The sequence below is a fragment of the Fukomys damarensis genome, unplaced genomic scaffold (assembly GCF_012274545.1).
Source record: "Fukomys damarensis isolate Sample0158 unplaced genomic scaffold, DMR_v1.0_HiC HiC_scaffold_18, whole genome shotgun sequence".
NCBI lineage: Eukaryota > Metazoa > Chordata > Mammalia > Rodentia > Bathyergidae > Fukomys > Fukomys damarensis.
The window spans coordinates 28,866,639-28,889,466 of NW_022900930.1; the positions used below are offsets into that span (position 1 = coordinate 28,866,639).

At 34.2% G+C, this 22,828-nt stretch overlaps 1 protein-coding gene across 1 annotated transcript in view; it reads left to right on the top strand.

Moving 5' to 3' along the window:
- The first annotated feature begins 4,959 nt into the window (after positions 1 to 4,959).
- Positions 4,960 to 22,828, top strand: part of Vegfc (vascular endothelial growth factor C) — a 41,581-nt gene continuing 23,712 nt past the window's right edge. Inside the window, exons 1-3 of the mRNA XM_033765552.1 lie at positions 4,960 to 5,058; positions 13,560 to 13,773; positions 15,207 to 15,397. Coding sequence (XP_033621443.1) covers positions 4,960 to 5,058; positions 13,560 to 13,773; positions 15,207 to 15,397 — 504 coding nt within the window. The remainder of the gene's footprint in view (positions 5,059 to 13,559; positions 13,774 to 15,206; positions 15,398 to 22,828) is intronic.

Here is a 22,828-nt window from a genome sequence, read left to right on the forward strand (position 1 = left end):
ACCTGGTGAATAAATATTTCTGTAACTCTGGGATATAAAATGACTTTTTGTAGCCATCCCCACCTTCAGGCACATGGCGTTCAGCTTTCTCTCCTCTGGCAATGCTAGTGGATTTTTATCTTTGAAAAATATAGGGCCGGGGATTTAGCTCAGAGGTTCGAAGTGGCCTGCCTTGCAAACGCAAGGACCCGAGTTCAGTCCCTGGCACTAAAAAAAAAATATGTGTGTGTGTGTGTGTGTGTGTGTGTGTGTGTGTGTGTGTGTGTTATCAATCATCTGCCATTATCTCGGTACTTATAATGTATAATGTTAGTAGAATTTTGGAAGGCTATAACCTCTATCTTTATATCCTTTCCAACTGTATTTCCTGGTAGGGCAGGACTTTATTCAAATGAAATGGCATTAGTTGTAAACTACTACACTACCACTACTATTAGCTAAAAGAAGAGTTGTTCAGACAGTAAATACCAATGCCTTAGTCTCTATATTTTAGAGATCCTGATGCACTTCATGGAAGACGATTCAACATCCTCGATGTTAGATTCTCCAGTTTGAGAAAAACAATCAGTGGCAGCCTTACAGAATTTTATGAGGAATTTGATTATCTTATATATTATGGGAGGAAAAGATGAGCTAAAGGACTAAGTTTTTAGTCGTAATATAATTCTCTTTTTCCTACCTATGCCCCAAACTATTGAATTTCAAAATGTATTTTCTTCTTTTTTTCAGAATGTATTTCTTAGTTTTTTAAATTTAATTTATTGGTACATTCTAGGTAGACAGTACAGTTACATTCATTACTGGGATCTTGTACCTTTACATGCCAGGTCTTGGTTCTCATTTTTTCCCCTTGTCCCCACCCTGCCTTCACCCTCCACTCCCCTGTTCAAACACTTTAATTCCAATCCATTTTTATTTTCTCATATTTTTTCCTTTTCCCTTATTCCCTCTTCCCTATCCTTCTCACTGTCCCTACACCTTTGGTCCTTTTCTTCTTATTTGCTAATTGTCCCATTAGGATCTTGAGTACTATTTTAGTTTTTCACACCAGAGAAACTATTTGGTACTTGCATATGTGTGCCTTATTTATTTCACTTAGGGGTACATCCTCAAAATGTACCCATTTAACTATGAATGAATTTACTTTCTCATTCTTTATGGCTGAGTAGTAATCCATTTTATAGAAAAACCACATCTTCTTTATCCAGTTTCCAATTGATGGGCAGATTGGCTGTTTCCAAGTTTTAGCCAGAATGTATTTCTAAGACCATTTGTTAGCTGGGGTTCAGCTCGGTGTTCTGCCACCTGCCACGCAAGTGCAAAGTCCTGAGTTCAATCCCTAATGCAAAAAAAAAAAAAAAAGACCATTTGTTAATTCAGTTTACCTTGCATTACATGCAGGAAGAAAAATGCAACCAAGTGCTTGGAAAATTTCTGCTTAAAATACAAAACGAATGGGGGTTTTCATAAATTAATATTCTCATGAATAAAATACTTTAATTTATGAATTATCTTTAGACCAGGCCTTTGTGTTTTCCTTCCCTTTTAAAAAAATTTTCTGCTTTATTTCTTGTATTTTATTTAATAAATGACTTAAATTTTCTTCTAACACCTATTCATATTTGATTTTAATTTAATTTGAAAATGTTCAGATTAAAGGAATGTAAATTTTTTATATTTACAGTCCTGCATTGACTTAACCTAGATGAATTTCATTACTAACATAATGAAGTGAATTTGTTAAAATACAAATGTTCTGCTGTTTTTTTTTTCAGTGTTCACTAGAAAAAGAAAATTATGCTTATTTTGGTTTTTTCTAGATTCAGACTAAACAGGGAATAACTTCAAAAATAAAATCTTGCCTATCATAAGAAAATAGATATATCATTATAGTTACTTTTTTAACAACTTTAATAAGATTTGAGTAAATTATTTTAAACTATTTTTCTGCATTACTTTGATTTTAGGAAAATGTTATGTATAAAGTTATTTCATGACATGAAAGGAAACTGTTGTTCTGTTACTCTTTCTTTGAATACCATATCCCAAGGATGCTATAAGGGGGTGTACTGCATGTTCCGTACACAATCAATTGGCTATGTATGAGGGTGAATAGGAGTAAGCCAAAGAACATGAAAAGTTAGTGTTACAATGTCTGAAATGACATAAGGGAAAAAAGTGCTTAACTAGATTGTGCACATCAGGATATTAGCAGCAATGGACAGAAAGCTGTAGCAATTATTTGGCATTTAAGCAGAAAATATAATGAAGACAGGCCATCGATTACCTACAGTGCCAGGACAGTATAATTCCAGGAAAAGACATAGCTTTTGCTAAAGTTTTAACCCCGAAAGTAGCTTGGCATTTATGAGACATGAAAGTTCTTTGAGTGAGTGTGAGCATGGAGTGGGATTAGATGGGAGAGAATTGGAAAGTTAAAAAGAGGCAGATCATCCCCAGCCTTCATGTTGGTAGATGAATTTTAGCTTTAGTGATAAACCACTGAAATAGACTAAATGAGTGTCGTCCTCATTCAGCGAGCTTGGTCAAGCCTTCCTCTAATTTCTGCTGAGAGTCAGTTGGAGGTGTTAGTAGAGCAAATGAGAAGACTGATTATGAGGGTGACATGGGGAATCAGGCAGTCTAGGAAAGGAGGTTGGCAGTGGACATGTGGAGCACTGCTGTAATATATTAGTAAGACTCATAAGATTTGCTGATAGATTATATTTAGGAGAGAAAGTAAGCGTAAACCCCAGACCCTTCAATAACTGGTAAGTTTCAATTAGGTTTGTTAGATGAAAGAGACTGGGGAAGAAATGGATTGGGACAGAAAATTTGGGAATTCCATTTTAGATAATTTAGAACTGAATTCTTGAGAAATCTAATAGTCATCTTTGAGGATAAGTTTCAGCTGGATATATGCAAAATTCTCAGAAACAGATCATTGTGAGAGTTAGGGTTAGATGAGGCCATTTAGGAGGTAAGATTATTGAACTATTTTGAAACCTTACAACGAAAATTTGGAATTATGGATATAAGAGAAGTTAGCAAAGGGTGTTGATAATAACGGACCAAAAAAGGAGAGAGGAAGAGCATGACCTCAGGGAGACAAAGTGCACATGATTTTGAAGAGAAAAACAGTATCCCGCAAAAGAGGATATGAAGGGGCAAAGAGCATCCATACAAGTTATTAGAACCTGCTTCTGGTGGAAAAATGGGAACAGGAAACAAGTTCAAGTGTAGACAGAAGCCTGGGAAATGGAAAAATGTGCACATATAGACACACCTTTCAAATATTTAAACTCTGGCTAGGTGTGGTGGTACATGCCTGTAATCTCAGCACTTGGGAAGCTGAGCATAACGATGGTTGTGAGTTCGAGGCCAGCCTGGGCTACACAGTAAGTTCAAGGCCCACGTGACAAACCTAGCAAGACCTGTCTCAAATGACAACAACAAAAGTAAAAATCTTAAGCTCTGAAAGAAAGAAGAAAAATGCAAAGGTCAATAATGATATAGGTTTATTGAGGGCCTTCCTTCTGCCTGATACTTTTTTTTTTTTTTTTTTGGTACTGGAGATCAAACTCAGGACCTTCTGCTTGCAAGGCAGGCATGGTGTCACTAAATTAAATCCCCAGCCCTGCTTGACACTATTTTAGTTTGTATGCTTGTATCTGTTTTTCAAATTTGTGAGAGCAGCAATTTGCATACTAATTGGAATGAGAAAAAAGAGAGAGAAAAGGAGAACATGCTGAAGAGAGGACAATAGGAAATGAGTCAAGTGTTGCTACAACAGAAACAGTAAACAGAAAGTTCGCAAAAACCTGTGCAATTAGTAGCTTTGGAGAAATATTGGGAAACTCAATGTACATAAATGAGTTGCTATTGAACATCTGTTTTTCTCAATGAAGTATGAAACATGTTTTCGTTGTTGTTTTCTGAAACCGTAAATGAGAGATCAAAGCAGTTGGACAGTATTTGTAATTGGAATGAGAATAAATTGACATGAAATAAATGAACTGGTGGTAATCATTGTGAAATAAAAAGAAGTTCTGATACTTTTTTAAAAGGTAGAAAAGGGGCTGGAGATTTGCCTCAGTGGTTCTGCTGCCTGCCTCTCAAGTGCAAAGACCCGAGTTCGATCATTGGTACCAAAAAAAGAAAGAAAGAAAGAAAGAAAGAAAGAAAGAAAGAAAGAAAGAAAGAAAGAAAGAAAGAAAAAGATGTATGAAAGCCAGGCATGGTGGCACACACCTATAATCTGAGCATTTGGGAGGCTGAACAGGATCCCTGGGAGTTCAAGGCCAGCCTGGGCTACATAGTGAGTTCAAGACATACTGAATCACACAGCAAGATACTTTTTTTTTAAAAAAGTAATTTTTAAAAAGGTATGAAAGGCTTTATTCAGGACTGTTGTGATACATGTCAAGAGTTTTGCCATAGGGAGAAGTCTCAGGTTCAACCTCAAACACAAGAGTAGGTGGGGTTGATAGTCCAGTAAAAGCCTGGATATGCAAATTGGTGAATGAAAACTTGAAGGAAACATCAGGCAAAGGAAATTCTTGTTAAGCTCACTTAATAGGACTCCAGGCTGGGGTGACCATATATCATCTGGAGACAGATGTGGAACTTGATCAGTTATCCAGGGTGGTCAGCTATTTGAGGTGAAAATTTTCTTTCTAAACTGACTTAACAGAATTCTTGATGAAACTGGTGTATTAGCTTTCCATCACTGTAACAAAATCTCTGAGGTAATTACTTCATGGAGAAAAAAAGATTTACTTTGGCTTGCCGTTTTGGGTGTTCCAGCCCATAATCAAGGGGTCCTATTGCTTTTGGGCCTGTGGTAAGGCAGCACATCATGAAAGGGGTGCCTAGCAGAGCAAAACCACTCACCTCGTCATATGCTGGGAAGCAAAAGAGAAGAAGAGGGGGCCGGAGTCCCACATCCCCCTCAAAAGCATGGCCCGAATGACCCAAAGGTCTCCCACAAGGCCCTACCACTTACAGCACCACCCTGAAGAGCAAGCCTTTAACACATGGGTCTCTGAAGGACATTCAGTATCCAAACTATAGTAACAGGGCTTCTCAGGATGCACACAAAAGGTCAAAGAAAGGCCCTCGTGAGAAGAGTCCTGGGAGGAAATTATCTGGTTTGTTCCACGGAACTGTCATTTTCAGTAGAAAATTAATTAAAATATAAATTTCTAAATCATTTTGTATGTATTCATTTTGAAAAACAAAAACTTGTTCTCAGAACAATAATTTTAAACTAATGGTGTATATTTTAAATGAGAGTGGGTATGTTTGGTGTCTGCAGTCCTGCTTACATATAGTATATAGGAGTACAGTATATAGATGTTCTGTTTATAGATATGCATATAAGCTCCACTGTGAGCTTCTTCTTTGATTAACACAACTGGATATAATGACGCTGTATTTGTCAGATTTTTTTGGCACTGAGAAACAATACCCAACACCCATAATTTAAAGGTGGAGAGGTTGCATTTGCTCACAGTATCAGTCCATGATTGGCTGTTTCCAAGGTAAGAACATCATGGCAGAAGGACGTGAGGGAGCAAAGATAACCTGTCCATGGCAGTTGGAAATCAGAGCAGGGGAAGAGTGTCATAGCAGAGGGGTGACAGACCAGACCCAGACGCCAAGGCCTTGCTTCCGTGATGCACCCACACTGTCTTGGAATCCCCAGGGCAGGTCCCAAAGCCAATAAAATTGAAATTCCACCCTAGCCATATAGCTAGCTACTTCCTAAGAAATCCCCAAAACTGTCCTTTCTTTGGGGTACTTACTGCTGTCTATCTTCTTGTATTTTATACATGTTTCATCTCCCTTGTGAGAAAGTATTTATTTCTGATTTATTACTGTTCCTTTCTCAGTACCTGGAAAATTTTCTTCCACCTAAACATTCAATAAATACTAATTGTATTAATGCATAATATGATCGATTGATTAATGAATAAATATTGTTTTTCTTTTGGACAGCTATCATTTGCATGTGCTCTCTCCCTCCATCCTGTAATAAATTCCTTGATATCTTTTGAGAAGGAAGGGAATGATTAAAGAATGTTATTTCCACTTACGTTAAAATGAAGTCCGCCTTGCCAAATACACTTGCTATATAGAAATATACCTGGTAAACATTAGTAGATATAAAATATTTCATTGTACTGCCATTGAACTGAGATGGCTAATGCTTAGCCATATTTTAGAGTCATGAAGCTAATTGTGGTCAGAGTAGAAGAGTCAAGTGTTTGAAGTTTGTAGTAGTTAAATAGATTGTTTCCTCTAGTGAAACTTTAAACACTAATTCTACCTTTTTGATACAGAACATTTAGAATGTAAATGTTTAACCCTGTGTGTGACCTTCAGAGGTCAGATTTCAAACTTGTAATAAATTTACCCTATAATTACACCTTTTGTAAACTGAAATCTTAAATTTTAGTTTATGAATAATAACTGAATATTTAATTAATGTAATTTTTCATCTCTTATTTAGTGTGGACCTTTATTCATCTGCCTACTTCTTAAAACAAATACATAAGATATATGTATGTTAAAAGGTAAACTGAGTCTTCAACCTAGTTCTGGCTTGTTTACATTCTAATTTATTAAGACCAAGATAATTGCAGCAAAACTTGTCACCATAGCCATCCACATTTTTTTTTTCCTCATTGAGTTTATTGGTACATTTTAGGTATGCAGTACAGTTACATTCATTACTGGGATCTTGTACCTTTATATGACAGGTCTTGGTTCTCATTTTTCCCCCTTGTCCCATCCACATATTTTTAAATTTTTTCTTTTTAAAACCACAAGATATTTGCAATGTTATACCTGCTAAAAATTTTATAAAAGGTGAATTACATATAGGAGGTTACTGTGAAGTTAGATGTTTAGCATAAAATTGAGAAATTTGTTTTGGCTTAACGTTTTTATAAAGCAGCCTTGAGAGTCAACAATGTGTTGTTCTAGAAGTTAAATATTTAAGAGAACGTGAATTGATAAGAGAGTATCTTTGGTTTCCTGAAATAAGTGCCTTTTCCAAGCTAAGTGACACTAACTTTAGTGAACAGTTCCAGAGTCTTGCTGATAAATGAGATATGATAATAGTATTTAGTCATTTGTCTAGCTTGCTGATTTATTGTGCGTATACCTTCAGCATACTACTCATCACTTCATATTTAGCACAAACATATCCACATACCCCTTCCAGAACCAGAGTATAGTTGTCCAAAGTCAACATCTTAGAATATAGGCAAATCATCTGTGAATTAAGACAATAAGAAAATCATCTGTAGAATTCACATTTTGCTACTTTGTAAAAATTTTTAAATAGATTGTAATTATAGAAGAAATTTAGCAGCTCAAGGGTTAGTAAGAATGCAAAATAGATTTTTTGTGTTTTTAGACACAGTACTTCTGGTCAAATAATTCAACTTTGTTTTACTCAACATTGTCTCATAGCAACAGACATCCCTCCCTTCTGGTATCTTTTAGACACAAAAGCTCATAAGCAAGAAAAAATTCATCTGAAATTAATTACAACATTCAAAACAGGTATGGTATGCCTTAAAATTAACTAGTTCCTTGGAAATAAAGTCAAAGAGCTGATAACATTCTTAGCTGTAAAAAATAAAGGAGGCATAATTTCTGGCTTATATTCCATGAAAAAGGAGACTTTCTTTTTTTTTACTTGTTCTTTATTCCAGGGATCGAACTCACAACCTTCCACTTGCACAGCAGATACTGTGCAACTGAACCAAATCCCTGGTCAAGGAGACTTTCCTTCTAAGAGTAACATGCCTAGAATATTCCTTGGCACATAGTAGTTGTTTAATGAAAGTCATAAATCACAATATTTCTCTCCTTTACTCTTTATTATTTAAAATATTATTGGGGACAGATGACTACCTAGAACACCTGCTTTCTTCCTGTGTACTTCACAATTATTGTAAACATTGTAAGAGCAGCTTTTCAAGGTATAGTATATTATATGTTTAATTAATGGAGAAACGTAAGTTTTGGGTCTTATTTTTATTATTACCTACAATTAAAGAAAAGCTCAGTAGGACTTTCAGAATGTGTATGGGCTTTATTAGCTATTGAGACATCAAGAGTGACCATTAGGGAATTAAACCAGTAAGCATTATGCTTTAAGAACAGTGATACGCTGGTTTACATAGGATGTATTGAAAGAGAGAACAGAAATAAGGAATACAGGAGTCAAGTTTAGCTTCCAATAAGAATGTAATGAAAGCATAAACTCTAGGAGTAGCAAAAGTAGGGCACAAGACAAAAGAGTGGGTGTGTCAGTGTGGCACGGTGATGTGGAGGGTGCAAAGATTACTTGGAAACAAGATTTGGTCCAAACACAGAGGCCCAGAGGAACTGGCCAGAGCATCCAGTGCTCAAAGGAGCAGACCCAAACCAAGACCTCTATCTTTTATTTTTCAAGGAAATACAGGAAGAAAAACAGCTTGGCTGAGCAATTGTGTCAAAGAATAAGGAGGTCTGCTACATGATATTCTTGAGGTTGATCTAAGTTATTTATTGGGCAGGGTGAAGAACAATGGCCAAACCTAGCACACTTCCCTAACCTTTAACCATATATTCTAGAGCCTACCTGCTTTTGTCCCAGTAGGCCCCTTCATAAACATTCATTTCTCCAGCCAAGCCCCCAGATAGGGGAGCTTCTAATTTCATCCACCGTTATAATTTATTTTAGTTCTTGTGACATCTCTTATTTTGATCTTAGCCTAACATTGGAAACACTCTCAAAAAATCCTTAAAATTCCTCACCCAAGCTCTTGAATTTTGGCTGTATTTACGCATATAGCATTGTCCTCAATTGGTCTTCTGAATATCAAAGAAAATGTCCTAAAAATAAATATTTGATTAACTCATTACATATCTTAACTTCATATGAATTTTGTAAATATATATTTTTTAAAGATAAAATTTATTTTTGAAATTTTAAGCTATCAAAGGAAAATAATTAAGAAAGTTTTGTATGCATCTAGGAATACTATGTATAAACTACTACCTTCTCTCATCATTGAAAAACACAGAAGCATTGTTGAGAAAAGCCTATGTAAAAAGATAAATAATGTTATCCTGGCAAAAACATGAATTTTTAAAAAAGTGTTACAATTACTAAGTACAGCTGTTGGTTATATTTTAGATTCACTCATTCTAATGTGTGTAAGGAATTTTTAAGGGGGGAAATTCCTGCAGATTTTCAAACTGCCAGCATGTTCTTAAGAGGCTTGTAAATATACATTTAAATTATCTTATCAAAAAAAGCTTACTCTTATTCAACTGTGGGGTTCTCCCCATATCACTACCTGACACATTAACTTGTGTTTTGTTTGCTTTGCTTTGTTTTTGTTTTTGCTTTCCTGTAGGAGATAGTACTGTGTGTTACTGAATGTTTCGCACCATCCTTAGACTCTACTCTCTAGTGCCGGTAGTAGCATCGTCTCCACAGTTCTGAACACTGAAATTGTCCTTAGATGTTGATAAAAGTCCCTAGGGGAAAGCATCTCTCCTTGAAATTATTGATTTTGTTATGTTCGTCTTCATCTGTGTAGTGATACTTTGCAGTCATATCTGGAAGAGAGAATTAATATATCTGATATCATTTTGTTGTTTTAAAAGAACAGAGTCAATGATGATTCCATTCCAGAAAAAAATAAATATGATCTTTAAAGTAAATACATCTTCAGTGTGGAATTATGAATCTTTTGTTGCTAAAGCCTCTTTCTCTTTTAGGCAAGTACAGTATAATAATTTCTGTTTATTACAAAAAATAAATGAATTGCTCAGTCTTCAAGCCATTTTTATTCCATTTTCTGTGATGGCCCCTGCTTCTGCCAGTGATTGTCATAAATTAAATATAATATATTAGAGCAGCAAAGTAAATGAAAGAATGAAATGAGAACTAATCATATAGACTGCAGTTTGCTGAGGGATGGATACTTTGAAAAATTTGTTGTGATTATAAAAAGTTATATATGCCCATTATTTAAAATTTAAAATACAGAAATATATAAAGAATAGTATAATTACCTTCATCCTACAATTTGGAGAAAATAACTATTTCATATTTGCTGCTTATCTTTTACTCTAAGGCTTTATACAAGATGTGCATGTGATCAGCCTATATACAAACTTTTTGTGGAAAGATTATACTATACATCCGATCCTTGTGTGGGTGTGTGTATTGTATAAATTCGGTGCATATTTATATCATTTTGTTTGAGAATAAACTTAATTCTAAAATAAATGAACTGTCTAAACAAAGCATTACTAAACTCTTTAATTTGTAATATAGTATTTTCTTTAAATAACCATAATAGTTTATATTCACATTGGGATTTAAAGGAATTATAATTTATTTCACTTTTACTGTCATCCAATATATATTAATAATATGTGTTCTTTATGACTATTCATCTCGAATTCTTTGCCCATCTATCTACTGAAGTGATCTACAGTTTATTTTTATTTGTTTGTTTGTTTGCTTGTTTGCTACCAGGGATTGAACTTGGGCCCTTGCGCTTGAGAGGCAGGCGGCAGAGCCACTTAGACAAATCCCCAGATATAGAGTTTATTTTTATTAACCTATTCTTGGAATAGTCTAAGAATATGAGCACTTTTCATCCATTACATATATTGCAAAAATTTTTCTACTTTATTGTTTTTTTTCTAGTTTTCTGCTATACACATAATATCTTACATTGTATTTTTATATTCACCTTTTCAGACTAAGAATATGAATATAACTATTTTCTACTCTATTGTAATTTTTTTGAGGCACAATCTTAAAGTTTTAAGTAGCTCAGGTGGGCCTTGAGCTTACTGTGTCCCCAGGCTGGCCTGTCTCAGCCTCCTTGGAGCTTACGAGTGTGCATCACACACTCTGCTTTTTGTTGTGAATTTTGTTTGTGTTTTTCTCCCACTAATCTGTTAGACAATGCCTTGTTTTCCATGACAAATGTAAATATTGTTACAGTTACTTTCCATTTCTAAATTTTAAAGTACAAGAGTAATTTGTCTTAAAACTTACCTGAAAATTCCTCTTTAGTGCCATCTTTTTTGTTAAAATTTCTTTCATATATTTCATTGCATTGCAAAACAGAGTTCTGTTGCGGCTCCTCTTTGTAACAATCAGATCTATCCTAGCAATGGTGTTGTCCATTCATGACCTAATCTTAGCTTCCTTGTAGAGGAAGAAGCTCCAGGGGCCTCCAGTTACACTCAGTCCATCGTTGCTTCTTGGTTCTGACACTGTTCTGCAAGCAGAGGTTAACAAAAGCCATCTATGGTATTTTGTAGTAACATTGACCAAAAACATAACCATGTGCTTTTACCCTAACTTTATTGAGCTTCAATTGACAATTAAAATATATTTAAAGTGTATAGTATGATATTTTGATATGAATTGTGAAATAATTACAAGCTAATTAATAATATATTTATTAACTGGCATAGAATGTGAGTTTTACAATCATTTTTACTTTTCTTCTCCTTTTCTCTGGTTAGCAATGCTTTTAGGTCACAAAACACTTTTGATCCTGAAATTTCATGTCATATATGAGATTTTCCTCAGGCAAATATTCCGCAAACATTCAATTGGGAAACGGATAAGATATTCTGTCACCTTCTTTGAAACTAAAGGAGAAACCCAACATCCATAGACAATTTCATTCGTAGTCTAAGGGAAAGGAACACCTTTCATAGTATATTGTCTCTATAGTATAAGACAGTAACACTAGATTGTATTTCTAAATATAATACAGAAATAACCTCATTAAAATAATTTAGATTATTAAAAATAGCTACTATCTAGGATATATAAGGAACTTAAAAAAATTAGACCCCCCCTCTTAATTTAAAGACCCTATCCAAAAATGGACATCTGAAATGAATAGACACTTCTCAGATGAAAAAGTACAAATGTCAAATAAATACATGCAAAAATGTTCAGCATTACTGATCATTCAAGAAATGCAAATTACAAAAACACTGAGATTTCATCTCAGAAAGAATAATTATCATTAAGAAATCAACTGATAACAAATGGTGAGGCTGTGGGGAAAAAAGAACCCTTCTCCACGATTGGTAGGAATATAAATCTGTGCAATCACTATGGAAACCAGTAGGGAACTTCCTCAAAATATTTAAACTATAAGGTACATTTGATCTAGCTGTTCCCTTCTAGGTATCTTCCCAAAAGAGTTAAAATCATTATACTACAGTGATTTGTGCATACCAATGTTTGCCCAATTTATAATAGCTAAGTCTAGAAATTAACCCATGTGCCCATCAACAGATGAATGGATAAAGAAAATGTATATTTATATACAATGGAGGACTACTCTACCATAAAGAAGGATAAACTTGGGGCAGTTTTGGTAAATAGATGCACCTTGAGACTATAATGTGAAGAGAAATAAATCAGACACACAAGTTCAAAATCACATTGTTTCTCTTGTGTAAAATCCAGACTATAAATAAGTAACAAAAGACAGGCTAAATATTAGGAAGTAGTAAGATCTTTTTCAAATGGGAAGGGAACAATGGATTGCGGGGAGGGAAGTTGATTTTGAATTTCACTTTGAAGATAGAGCTGTAAAAGTTCCATTTGCCCCTAATACAAAGAACAACTTAGAAAAAAATATTTTTGTTACACATATAACTACTTGAATAAAACTTTTACTGTTCTACTTAACTAGATACACTTATGTAAATAATCATTTATAAACATATAAAATGTTTGAACTATATCTGTTTCATAGCATTGTAACTTTTGCTAATCCATTGTTTTAAATATTGGGATGGTCTATCAAAATACAGACCTTGCTGTGACACTATTATTGAAATATGGAAAGAAAGTCTTTGTAAATAGGGGAGGGGGAGGGTTGAACGGAAGCAGGGGTATGGGGAAAAAATGAGAACCAAGATCTGTCATATAAAGGTACAAGATCCCAATGATGAATGTAACTGTACTGTATACCTAAAATGCACCAATAAACTCAGTGAGAAAAAGCAAACAAAAAAGAAATCTCAGTTTTCACATGATTATTTATTATAAAATAGCTTTCCTTTTAATTTCCTAAATTCAACCACCCTGTTTGTATTGTATTGATACTCCTAACTGAAAATTAAAGAATTAGAGTGAATTTCATCAGACTTCTATGTATATAGGAGAGTAATACTAATGAATACATTTTTAAAGTCAAAATTTGCCAACTATGTAAAAGAAATATAAATAAAATAACCCATTTTAAAATTATTGTAAAAATTATATCCCCACATAAGTTTTGTCTTAAAAACAAAAAATGTATACATTGTTAATTGCATAGATTCAGCCAAATTAAAATATGAATGCAACTCTATCAAAATAGTTAAATCAGGATTCAATATACTATTTTATTAGTGAATATATCATGATTAACATTAAACCTTAGGTTTTTTACTACATCCTTTTCCTGATTCTTAATTTGGTAAGTTATTCATCTTGTATTTTTCTTTGACAGGCTTATACAGGCAAGGATTTGGAGGAGCAGTTGAGGTCTGTGTCAAGTGTCGATGAACTAATGTCTGTACTCTACCCAGAATATTGGAAAATGTACAAGTGTCAGTTAAGGAAAGGAGGCTGGCAATATAATAAAGAACAGCCCAGCTTCAACACAAGGACAGAAGAGTCTATAAAATTTGCTGCAGCTCACTATAATGCAGAAATCCTGAAAAGTAAGTACCAGATAGAAAATGTGTAAAAAGCCTCCTGTGTCCATCCAGTGTAAGTCACCCAGCATTTGTACCACTCAATATAATTTAAGGCCTGAATGTAAGGGAAATAGTAATGACTTGGTTTCAAAATATATTTTGTGATTTAATTCTGAGTGTTGTTAATTTTTTAAAAACACAAAATAAGGTGCTTGCATATCAATGCAAGTATTTTAAAAATTGAAGTAACTTCCTATTGTAAAATTTTTAAAACATATAAATATATTTTATACACTACGTTAAATATTCTATTAAATATATATTCCCATTCACAGGCCAATGTGTTTAAACTTTGTATATCTACTGAATATCTCTATATAAATTTTCTTTCTTATCTAGATTTACAAATGCTTAAATTATCTCAAAACAAGCCCAGATCACTTTTGCAAATGCTAATTGTTGACTTGCTGCTCACAGAAAACTATGTCAGAACTATACTTTTGTAAAGTTGATGAAATACCTAGCATAAAATTTAACAGAATTTATAATGTTGAATAAACAATAATATAAGTTGGTGGGCTAATTATTAAAAATTCTATTTAGTCATCAGATATTACTGTAAAGGAGTGGTACTGCAATGAATTTTAAAAGCAAAACAAAAATGGCTTTGTAGTTGAATAAGCAATAGTTTATATCCTTTATTTTCCAAGTATTTATTTTAGAGGAAATATAGGAGAAATAAAATAGAACATTTAGGAAGTACCACATTCGTAATGCAGGAAAGAGTCAACAATGTCATAGGCAATCCTCTAACCCCTTGTAAACGGGATTCTAAGATAAAGCACAAAGAGACAGGAAATTTGATTGTCCTAAAAAAATTTAGTGCAGGATAAAAGTCTTGATGGGTGGAAATTTGCCTTGCATTTCCAGGAGCTACCGCCATGCGTGACATTATCCAAAATTGCCAAGTAGTCGACCTAGAAATGATTTTTGAGTTGACTCCAAAACCATTGTCATCTTTTTTCATTTACATCTCAGTTTAAAATAAAAATAAAATCATATTGTTTATGTTTGCTTCTAAACCAGAAAACACTGCATACTACAGCAAACAAATGTCTCTATTTCTACATATCTTGTAAACATCCATATGTTAAATCGCCATTTTCTACAGTAAGTAAAACCAAACATAAGTGCTGTACTCTTTAAAAGCTTAATCCTAATTATTTAGCTTTCTACATGTCTACAAAAATGAGATTTTAAAGAAAAAAAAATCCTTAACTTCCCTTTTAAATATATATTCCCATTCCCAGGCCAATTTAGGATCCTGTCAGCTATTTCTCAAAATTCATATATTATATTTAAAGTCTGATATCAAATGTGAGTAACTTCCAACTGCTCTGAAATTTTCCCCATTGGTGGCTTCTGTATAACTGAAGGACTTCCCTGTGACTCCACAGGTATTGATAACGAATGGAGAAAAACGCAATGCATGCCACGTGAGGTGTGTATAGATGTGGGGAAGGAGTTTGGAGCAGCAACAAACACCTTCTTTAAACCTCCATGTGTGTCCGTCTACAGATGTGGGGGCTGCTGCAACAGCGAGGGGGTGCAATGCATGAACACCAGCATGGGCTACCTCAGCAAGACGGTAGGTGTCTCCTCTCAGCTCCACCTGGACGCCCCTGGGGTGGACCGTTGCTGTAGGAGGAAGGGCCGTAAGCTTCCTGTTGATTAAAGTAACTTAGTTGGAGTCAGAATCTGTCACATTTTCCTTGGGGAATGGAGTAAATGTTTCAGTATTTTGCGTTTTTAATGATGCACTATCACAAAAAAGTAACTGATGATTTAGGAACTATTTTCATATCGTGGAATCAAAACCTGATGGAGAAAATAATAGATATACACATGCATAGATGTATACATAGTGTGTGTATGTGTGTTGATCATCAGGAATAGATTTTCATTTGGCAATAAAATAGTTTTAAGTGGTTAAAGCTTCTTTTTGATATAGCACAGATTCCATATGCCAAATTTATAAATATATCCATGTGTTCTGCAAAACAGGGGTGTAGTGTTGAAATAAGCCAACAAGTGAAACAAATTTATGTGTTTGCTCCAAGAGCAATGGAGATAATTCTGACATTACATCTTAAGTATTTTGAATAACCTCTAATGCCCATTAGATGTTAAGCTGCTAATACATAATTGATAAGCTTATCTTGCAGGTGAGTTCGGCTCACAGTTTTTCAAAGCACATGCACACGTGTGCACTTCAGTTCTTGGGTGGAAGAGGAGGCTGGCTGTGGGAGGACACACTTGTGTGCTCATGGTACCTGTGGGTGTGCTATTTACAGTGTGTTTGCTGCTGGCCTCATATGAGTTGGAGCAATTGAATGCAGCAGGCTGGCCTGTGCACACTTCTCCCACAAAGACAAAACTGTAGTGCTTCTAATAACTTCCAAGCTATTTAGAGTTAAACTGTCAGCAGCTATCTGGCTACCTTCAGGATTATTCTTCGACCATTTAAATGGAAAAGGGAATGCTGGAAAAATATGTTGAAAGATTTGATTTATATGAGATATAATGATAGCAAATTTAATTTTATACACACATTAACTGATCTACATGATTGTAAACTTACTGTATAATATAGCATAATGGAAAATTAAGATTACTGCCATAACTTGCTCCATTGAATATTCCACCCAGTTGGAAATTAGTCTATAAGACTAACTTGAAGTGTGCAAAGGTACTGTGGTCAGAGAGAACACAGTAGTTCCCAAGAACTGAGGAAGCCTAGAATACTGTTAACATAGAAAATACAGGAATAGTTATATTAGAGGAAAATATAGGCCAGAAATTCAAAGCTATGATAAAGATGTAATATGATAAAGATATAAAATATGATAAAGAAAAAGATTGCTCATATTCTAAAAGCAGTGGAAAGCTGGGGTGGTAGGAGCACATGCCTGCAATCTTAGTACTTGAGTTGAGGTTGGAGATTCACCAGTTGCTAAACAGTGTGGCAACTTAAGAGATTTAACAAAATCCTGTCTCAAAGTAAAAAATGAAAGGAGTTGTGGATGTAGCTTACTGTGTAGGCCCTGATTCGATCCCCAATACCACAAATCAGTTAATCGTGTTAAGAAGTAATGGGAACTCATTGAAAGCCTTGATGCTGGTGACTGAGAACAGCATCCTTGAGTTTCGTACAGTATCATTCTGAGGAAATTGTGGAGGATACATTTTGAAGAGAGAAAATAGAACAGATGGGATTTTATGCCATTAGTTGGGAAGAACATTAGAAGGGTTTGATGTTTTTAGAGGTGGAGATTAAAGATGCTAAGGGAAGAGGGATTAATATTTGTCCCAAGACACCTCTTTCCAACTCCACACCATCTCATTATGTCTCCTCATCTATTAATTTTGTCCTGTAGAGGACTGACTTCCAAATCTTTATCTTTAGTTTAGACTTCATTCCTAGTTTCCATGACACAGTACCTACTGAAACTTGGCTCTCCCCAAGACAGGTCTCATATCCATTCATGAAAGCTATTTTACTCTTTTAACTAAAAGCTGCTAAGGAACTACACCTTCCAGATATCTCTGGAACACAGACAGGATCTTCATTCTGCTTATCCTGTTGTGGTGTGGGTCACATTTATCTCTCACTTACAGCACTGTCCCTGGACCAGCCTAATAACTGCTCTCATGTCTCCACTCTTCTCTTTTGCCAACATATTTGCACATTTAGTTGAGATTCCCTAAAATGTTTCAAAAGCATTGAATTCTGAGACTGAGCCAGCACTCAGCCAGTATATCCATAAGCTAGTGTTTGCTAATTAGGTTGTTCAAGCAAGTATCTGTTGTGATTGGTAAGTGCACTGTTGTTAAATACTTTGAATGACAGCCTTCTTTAAGACAAAATATGTTCACATGATTTATTGGCCCATCCATGATTTGACTTCTCTGTAAATCTCTGCCTTCATATTTCACAGTCCTTCCCCTCAAAGACTGCTTTCCATCAGTACCCAAATAATTTTAGCTTTTATATTTTTCCTGCATCTGTCTTTCAAGTCATTACAATGCTGTACTCTGTATTTGAAGCATCTCCTTACCCATGATCCTCAGGTTTCCATTTATCTAGCTGATTTTTACTTATCTTAGATCTAGACATAAATGCCACTTCTGTTACATCCTGTTGTATGTTCCTGTAGCATCCTCTGTTGCCCATATTTTAACATCTTATGTAACCTGTCAGATTGTATTATTCCCTAGGCTCTCAATTCCATGAAAGCAAAAATGGTGTTTGGCTGGGGCATACTATAATCATTGGCACAAAGTAAACACTAGAACTGAATGGAATAAATGCTTGAATGAAAGGAAAATCATCCAAGAGTTTTAAATTTACTGATCTTAAGAGTTTGAATAATTGTTTCAGTGCAGATGCCAGAAGAATTGTAGACATGTGACTCTCAAATTCTAGGGAAATGATTGGATCTTGCAGTACAGAGTTGTGAGTAAGCATTTAATTGATAAATGTTATTTGAATCATTCATTTATTAACAGTGAATTCATTTACCAAGAGAGAAGAGCAAAAGCTAATACCAACATTCATTATTCATCGTTCCATTCATACTTTCCATCAATTTTGTAATAGTATATTTTCTACTCGAAGAATTCACTGAGGCTTTTTTTTGTAGTAAAAGAATAATTTTAATTTAAGTTCAGCTAAGCAAGTTACGTATATTTTGCAATAGATAAACAGTGATTTAGAGATTCTTCCCTAATGGAGAAAGCCAATGTTTATCAAGTAAGTAGAGGTATATATGTTGTGAAAAGAAAGAACAAAAGTTTATGGAAATGTATTTAAGGAGGTTTACTAACCACAGGTGAGGGGAGAGGCTTGAAATGCTGATAGCATAAGGCATGGTTCCATTGTCCATAACATTGCAATTTGCACCTTTTTCTACATTTACTTAAATGATTACATTATCAGTGTAGTGTAAATGAGAGTTCAAATATAGAAGGAAGTTTCTTAATACTTAATTTTCTTAAAGCAAAAAGTGTTTATTTCTATTAGAAGTTCCAGACATATTTTTTAGAGGAACCAAAGTCACTAGTTGGAATCAAATAAATTGTAAGGATGACACAACTTAGGTAATGTTCTTTTATAAGTACTTCATGCATGTCTCTTAGAGAGCTCAATGAAAGGCAGGTTTATCAAAATGTCTGAGGAAGCCAGCTGCTAGTTGGAAAGTGAAACCATATGCACCAAGCATTCCAAAGTGAAGTAATCGATAACAACTGCTTCAAAGTCTGCCTTCCACAATAATATCTAAGTGGCTTTGAAAACTCACTTGACTGGATGTCTTCTTGACCTCTTTCATAAACACATACTTTAAGTGTATTTTCTTATGAGAAGTTGTATATTTAGGAGATAAAACTACAAAATGGGATGTTTTGTAGAAGATAAGGTATTTGGTGTTGAAAATTGAAGCAGAAGAAAGTCATCCGCTTTTAAAAAGTCAACTGCCACATATTTGGATTAAAAAGTTATTTGAATGTTGCTTTTTACCTTATATGTTTTGCTAAAGATAAGAATGGAAAAAATATATACGACTAAGTCCATGAGGTCTCCTTAGAAGTCCTGGAGTTAGCACTCAAGAAAATAAAATATATTTGCTGGTTCTGAAGAAGCCAGCATAGTTTCCATGAGCTATTCATTAAAATTCTACTTTTCCAGATCAGAAAGAAGGAGGTATTTCACTTATTCCTTATTTTACAAAGAAATAATAAATGCATACATATTACTAAAAGCACTTCCAATTGTGTTTGATTTAAATTGAGTGTTTAAGCCAGTGGTGTAGCTCAGTGGAGCTGCAACTGCCTGGCAAACACAAGGTCCTGAGTTCAATCCCTGGTACCAAAAATATTTAAAAATAGAAAAATAAACTGAGTGTTTATGAATTTTACATCAAAATAGATGTAAACCTAAGTAAAACATGTAACTATATAATAAATCTGGGAAGATTTATTTTGCACTTCAGTTAGAGGTATTTCTTCTATTAAATAGAATGCTTTGGTAGTGGGAAACGTTAATTTATTCCACTCACATATGCTCAGCAAATAGAATGTGGTTTGTATTGTATCTTTAGCAAATTAATATTTGGCAACCACAGTTGTTGGGAATCAGGTATTATACTGTTGTGGAAAAAGAACTCTATTATCACTAACAAACAGTTATCAGAAATTTCAGGAAGAATAACATTTGACTCAAGGAAATAATTAAGGCGTCCATGAAAAATACCACTTTTATACAACTAAAGATACTATTGATATTCCCAAATTCTATTCAATATTCCTAAGACTCCTGAATTGAGCTTTTAACTTTAATTGTAGCTCTGAATGTATATTTTATGTGTAACAGTATGTTCATATTAATTTAGTGCCAGATATAAATCTTGAGGATGTTTTCTGGTGTTCTTTCCAGACTCAGTTTAAGTTCCATAGGCCTTTGATAGCTGTCCATGTGGTTGAAAGACTCCATTGAAATGTTAATATGGACTCTTGATATTCACCTTTTCTCATTTTTATGGTTTATTCCTTTAAATATTGTGTAGTTTTTCAGTACAATTTTACAGTTATTGATCATACACTCCAGGGATTATAGTTCATTTTGTTTAATGGACTGAAGTTCAAGATATTTCAATTTAAATGTAATGCGATAAAAGGTAAACTATTTTAAGTATAGTAATGTTTTAAAGGGAGGAATTGGATTTCATATTCTTTCAAACATTTCTTTTGTATATAGTAGTAAACTAATCCAATAAGGAAGTTCTACCCTTTTTTAGGAGTAGCCTTTAAGATAAATAGAAATGTGAATTGTTGCTTTACAATTGTTGCTATGCTAGGGTAAACAACCTATTGTTTCAAAATGTGGTTTTATTTGAAGTCTTTTCTTGTTGATGAGAATGAATATTAAATATTCTTATTTAAGAATGCCAGTAGATAACCACCAGGAGCCTACAACTGGAAATTCTTGCCACTTCCTCTTGTTTATTGCAGTTTTACAAAATATAAAATCAGATTTCTTTTTGTAACTTCCAGCCCTACAGAAATGCCTTCTTCGTATAGGCCTTTGTTCATCTTCAAAACTTGAAACTCTTTTAGCAGGCATATATTATTTGTTTATAAAAGTATGTAACATCAATCTCCATGTAAATTTTATTATTACTAATTAAATCCTAAAGATGCAAATTAGTATGTTCAAGAATTAATATCACATAAAACTATTTTAGGAAAATCATTTTCATGATATTGAATTATACTTCATTATCACATAAACTATCCTATCAATTAATATTTATTAAAATATATAGAATTATTAGCTAATGCTGAATACACAAATTTACTGTTCTGTGAACTTAGGTGTAGAACATAAAATACTATTATGCACACGTTACATCAAAAAATAGTCTTGCCATGGTATATGGACTCATTTTACAAAAATATAAAATAATCTTATCGTTTCAAACACCAGTATATTTGGATAGATCTTGATTCTTTTTTGAGGAAATTATAGTTACGAAGTTAGCTCACATCTTCATGCAATAGCCGAAACAAATTTCACATGGAAATTAAGTTTCAGGTTATTGCTTACTGACAGTATTTTTGGTAAGGTGGTATTTTAAAGATTCTAATATAAGTATTTCTTACTCTGCATGTATCTGTGTTCTAACTCACCTTTACAGTCATCATTAATCTTGTTAACTATGAGCTGCATAGAAGCAATAGTCATTCATGACTGTTATCCTGAGATTCTGGCCAGGAGCTTGGTAATCAGTAAATAATTGTTAAAACTAAACGAGGAAAGATATTTAAGCAGAAATTTAAAACTTCAGAATTCCTTGAACACAAGGGTTCAACCAAAGGCTCCCTCAGTATATGACAGAGCTAGCATAGGTGCAGTTATGTCCTAATGCACACATATATGGTGTAGTCTCAGTAGATGTTAATGGTTTTGATGTAGGCAGATGAATAAGACTCAATTATCAGCAAACGTCCTACTTTTCATATTGTCCATCTGCGCCTTTCGTAGGACCCTTGAAATTTTTCCACATGAGAGGGGAAAAGGGAAGCAAAGAAAGGAATGGAGTTAATATGAGGAAATAAAAAATAATGGAAACAAAGTCTTAGTAGAAACAAAGGGAGGGAGGGGTTGAAGGGAGGACAAGGGAATGGGGAAAAATAAAAGAACCAAGATTGATTATATAAAGGCACAAATTTCCAACAATGAATATTAATGTACCAATAAAATTAATTTTTTTAAAAAAATAAATGTTTCCCCATTGACACACTCAAACAGAGAATTAAGGTAACCGAAAAACACAGGGCAAGACATGAAGATGGTGGATTTGTTTCAAGAGAAGAAAAGGATATTTACTTTTGGATTTTACTCGTATTTGCTCCTTGGAGCAAATTAACTAAACTCAAAGGCTGGGTTGTAGCTCAGTGTTAGCACACTTGCCTACTATGTGCAAAGCCCTGGGTTGGATCCCTAGCTCTAACAAGAAAAACTAACTAAATTCAGCTGCTTTGCTGCTTACTTAAGGACAAATAAGTAAGACATCAGTAATTCTTTTCTTTTAGTTAAGCTAAAAGTAAATTTTTCTCTCCCATTGCCTATTGTAATTCTTGAATAACCATTCAAATCAGAGCAAAAGAAAAAGCCCTGTCAGTGGTGATTTGTTTCAATGCCTTTTTTATGGGTCTCTGTCTCTTTCATCACTGTGCTCAACACTGTAAGTCTCCTCCAACCTTTTAAAAGATAAACTAGGTTTATAATCCAGAAATTCACTTTCTCATATCATAGTAACTGTTCTCCATCTCACCAGAATAGTCTTCAGGGCCCTCATTTCCAAATACACACTTGATACTGTGGGAAGACCCTTAAGTGTGGACACTATCCACCAGAGATGGATGATGTTTAGCCATACATATTGCTCGTGTTTTTGTTTCCCTTTGGAAAACAGACCAGGTGAAGGCCCAGCATGGCAGCCATCACTGGGAGCAGGAA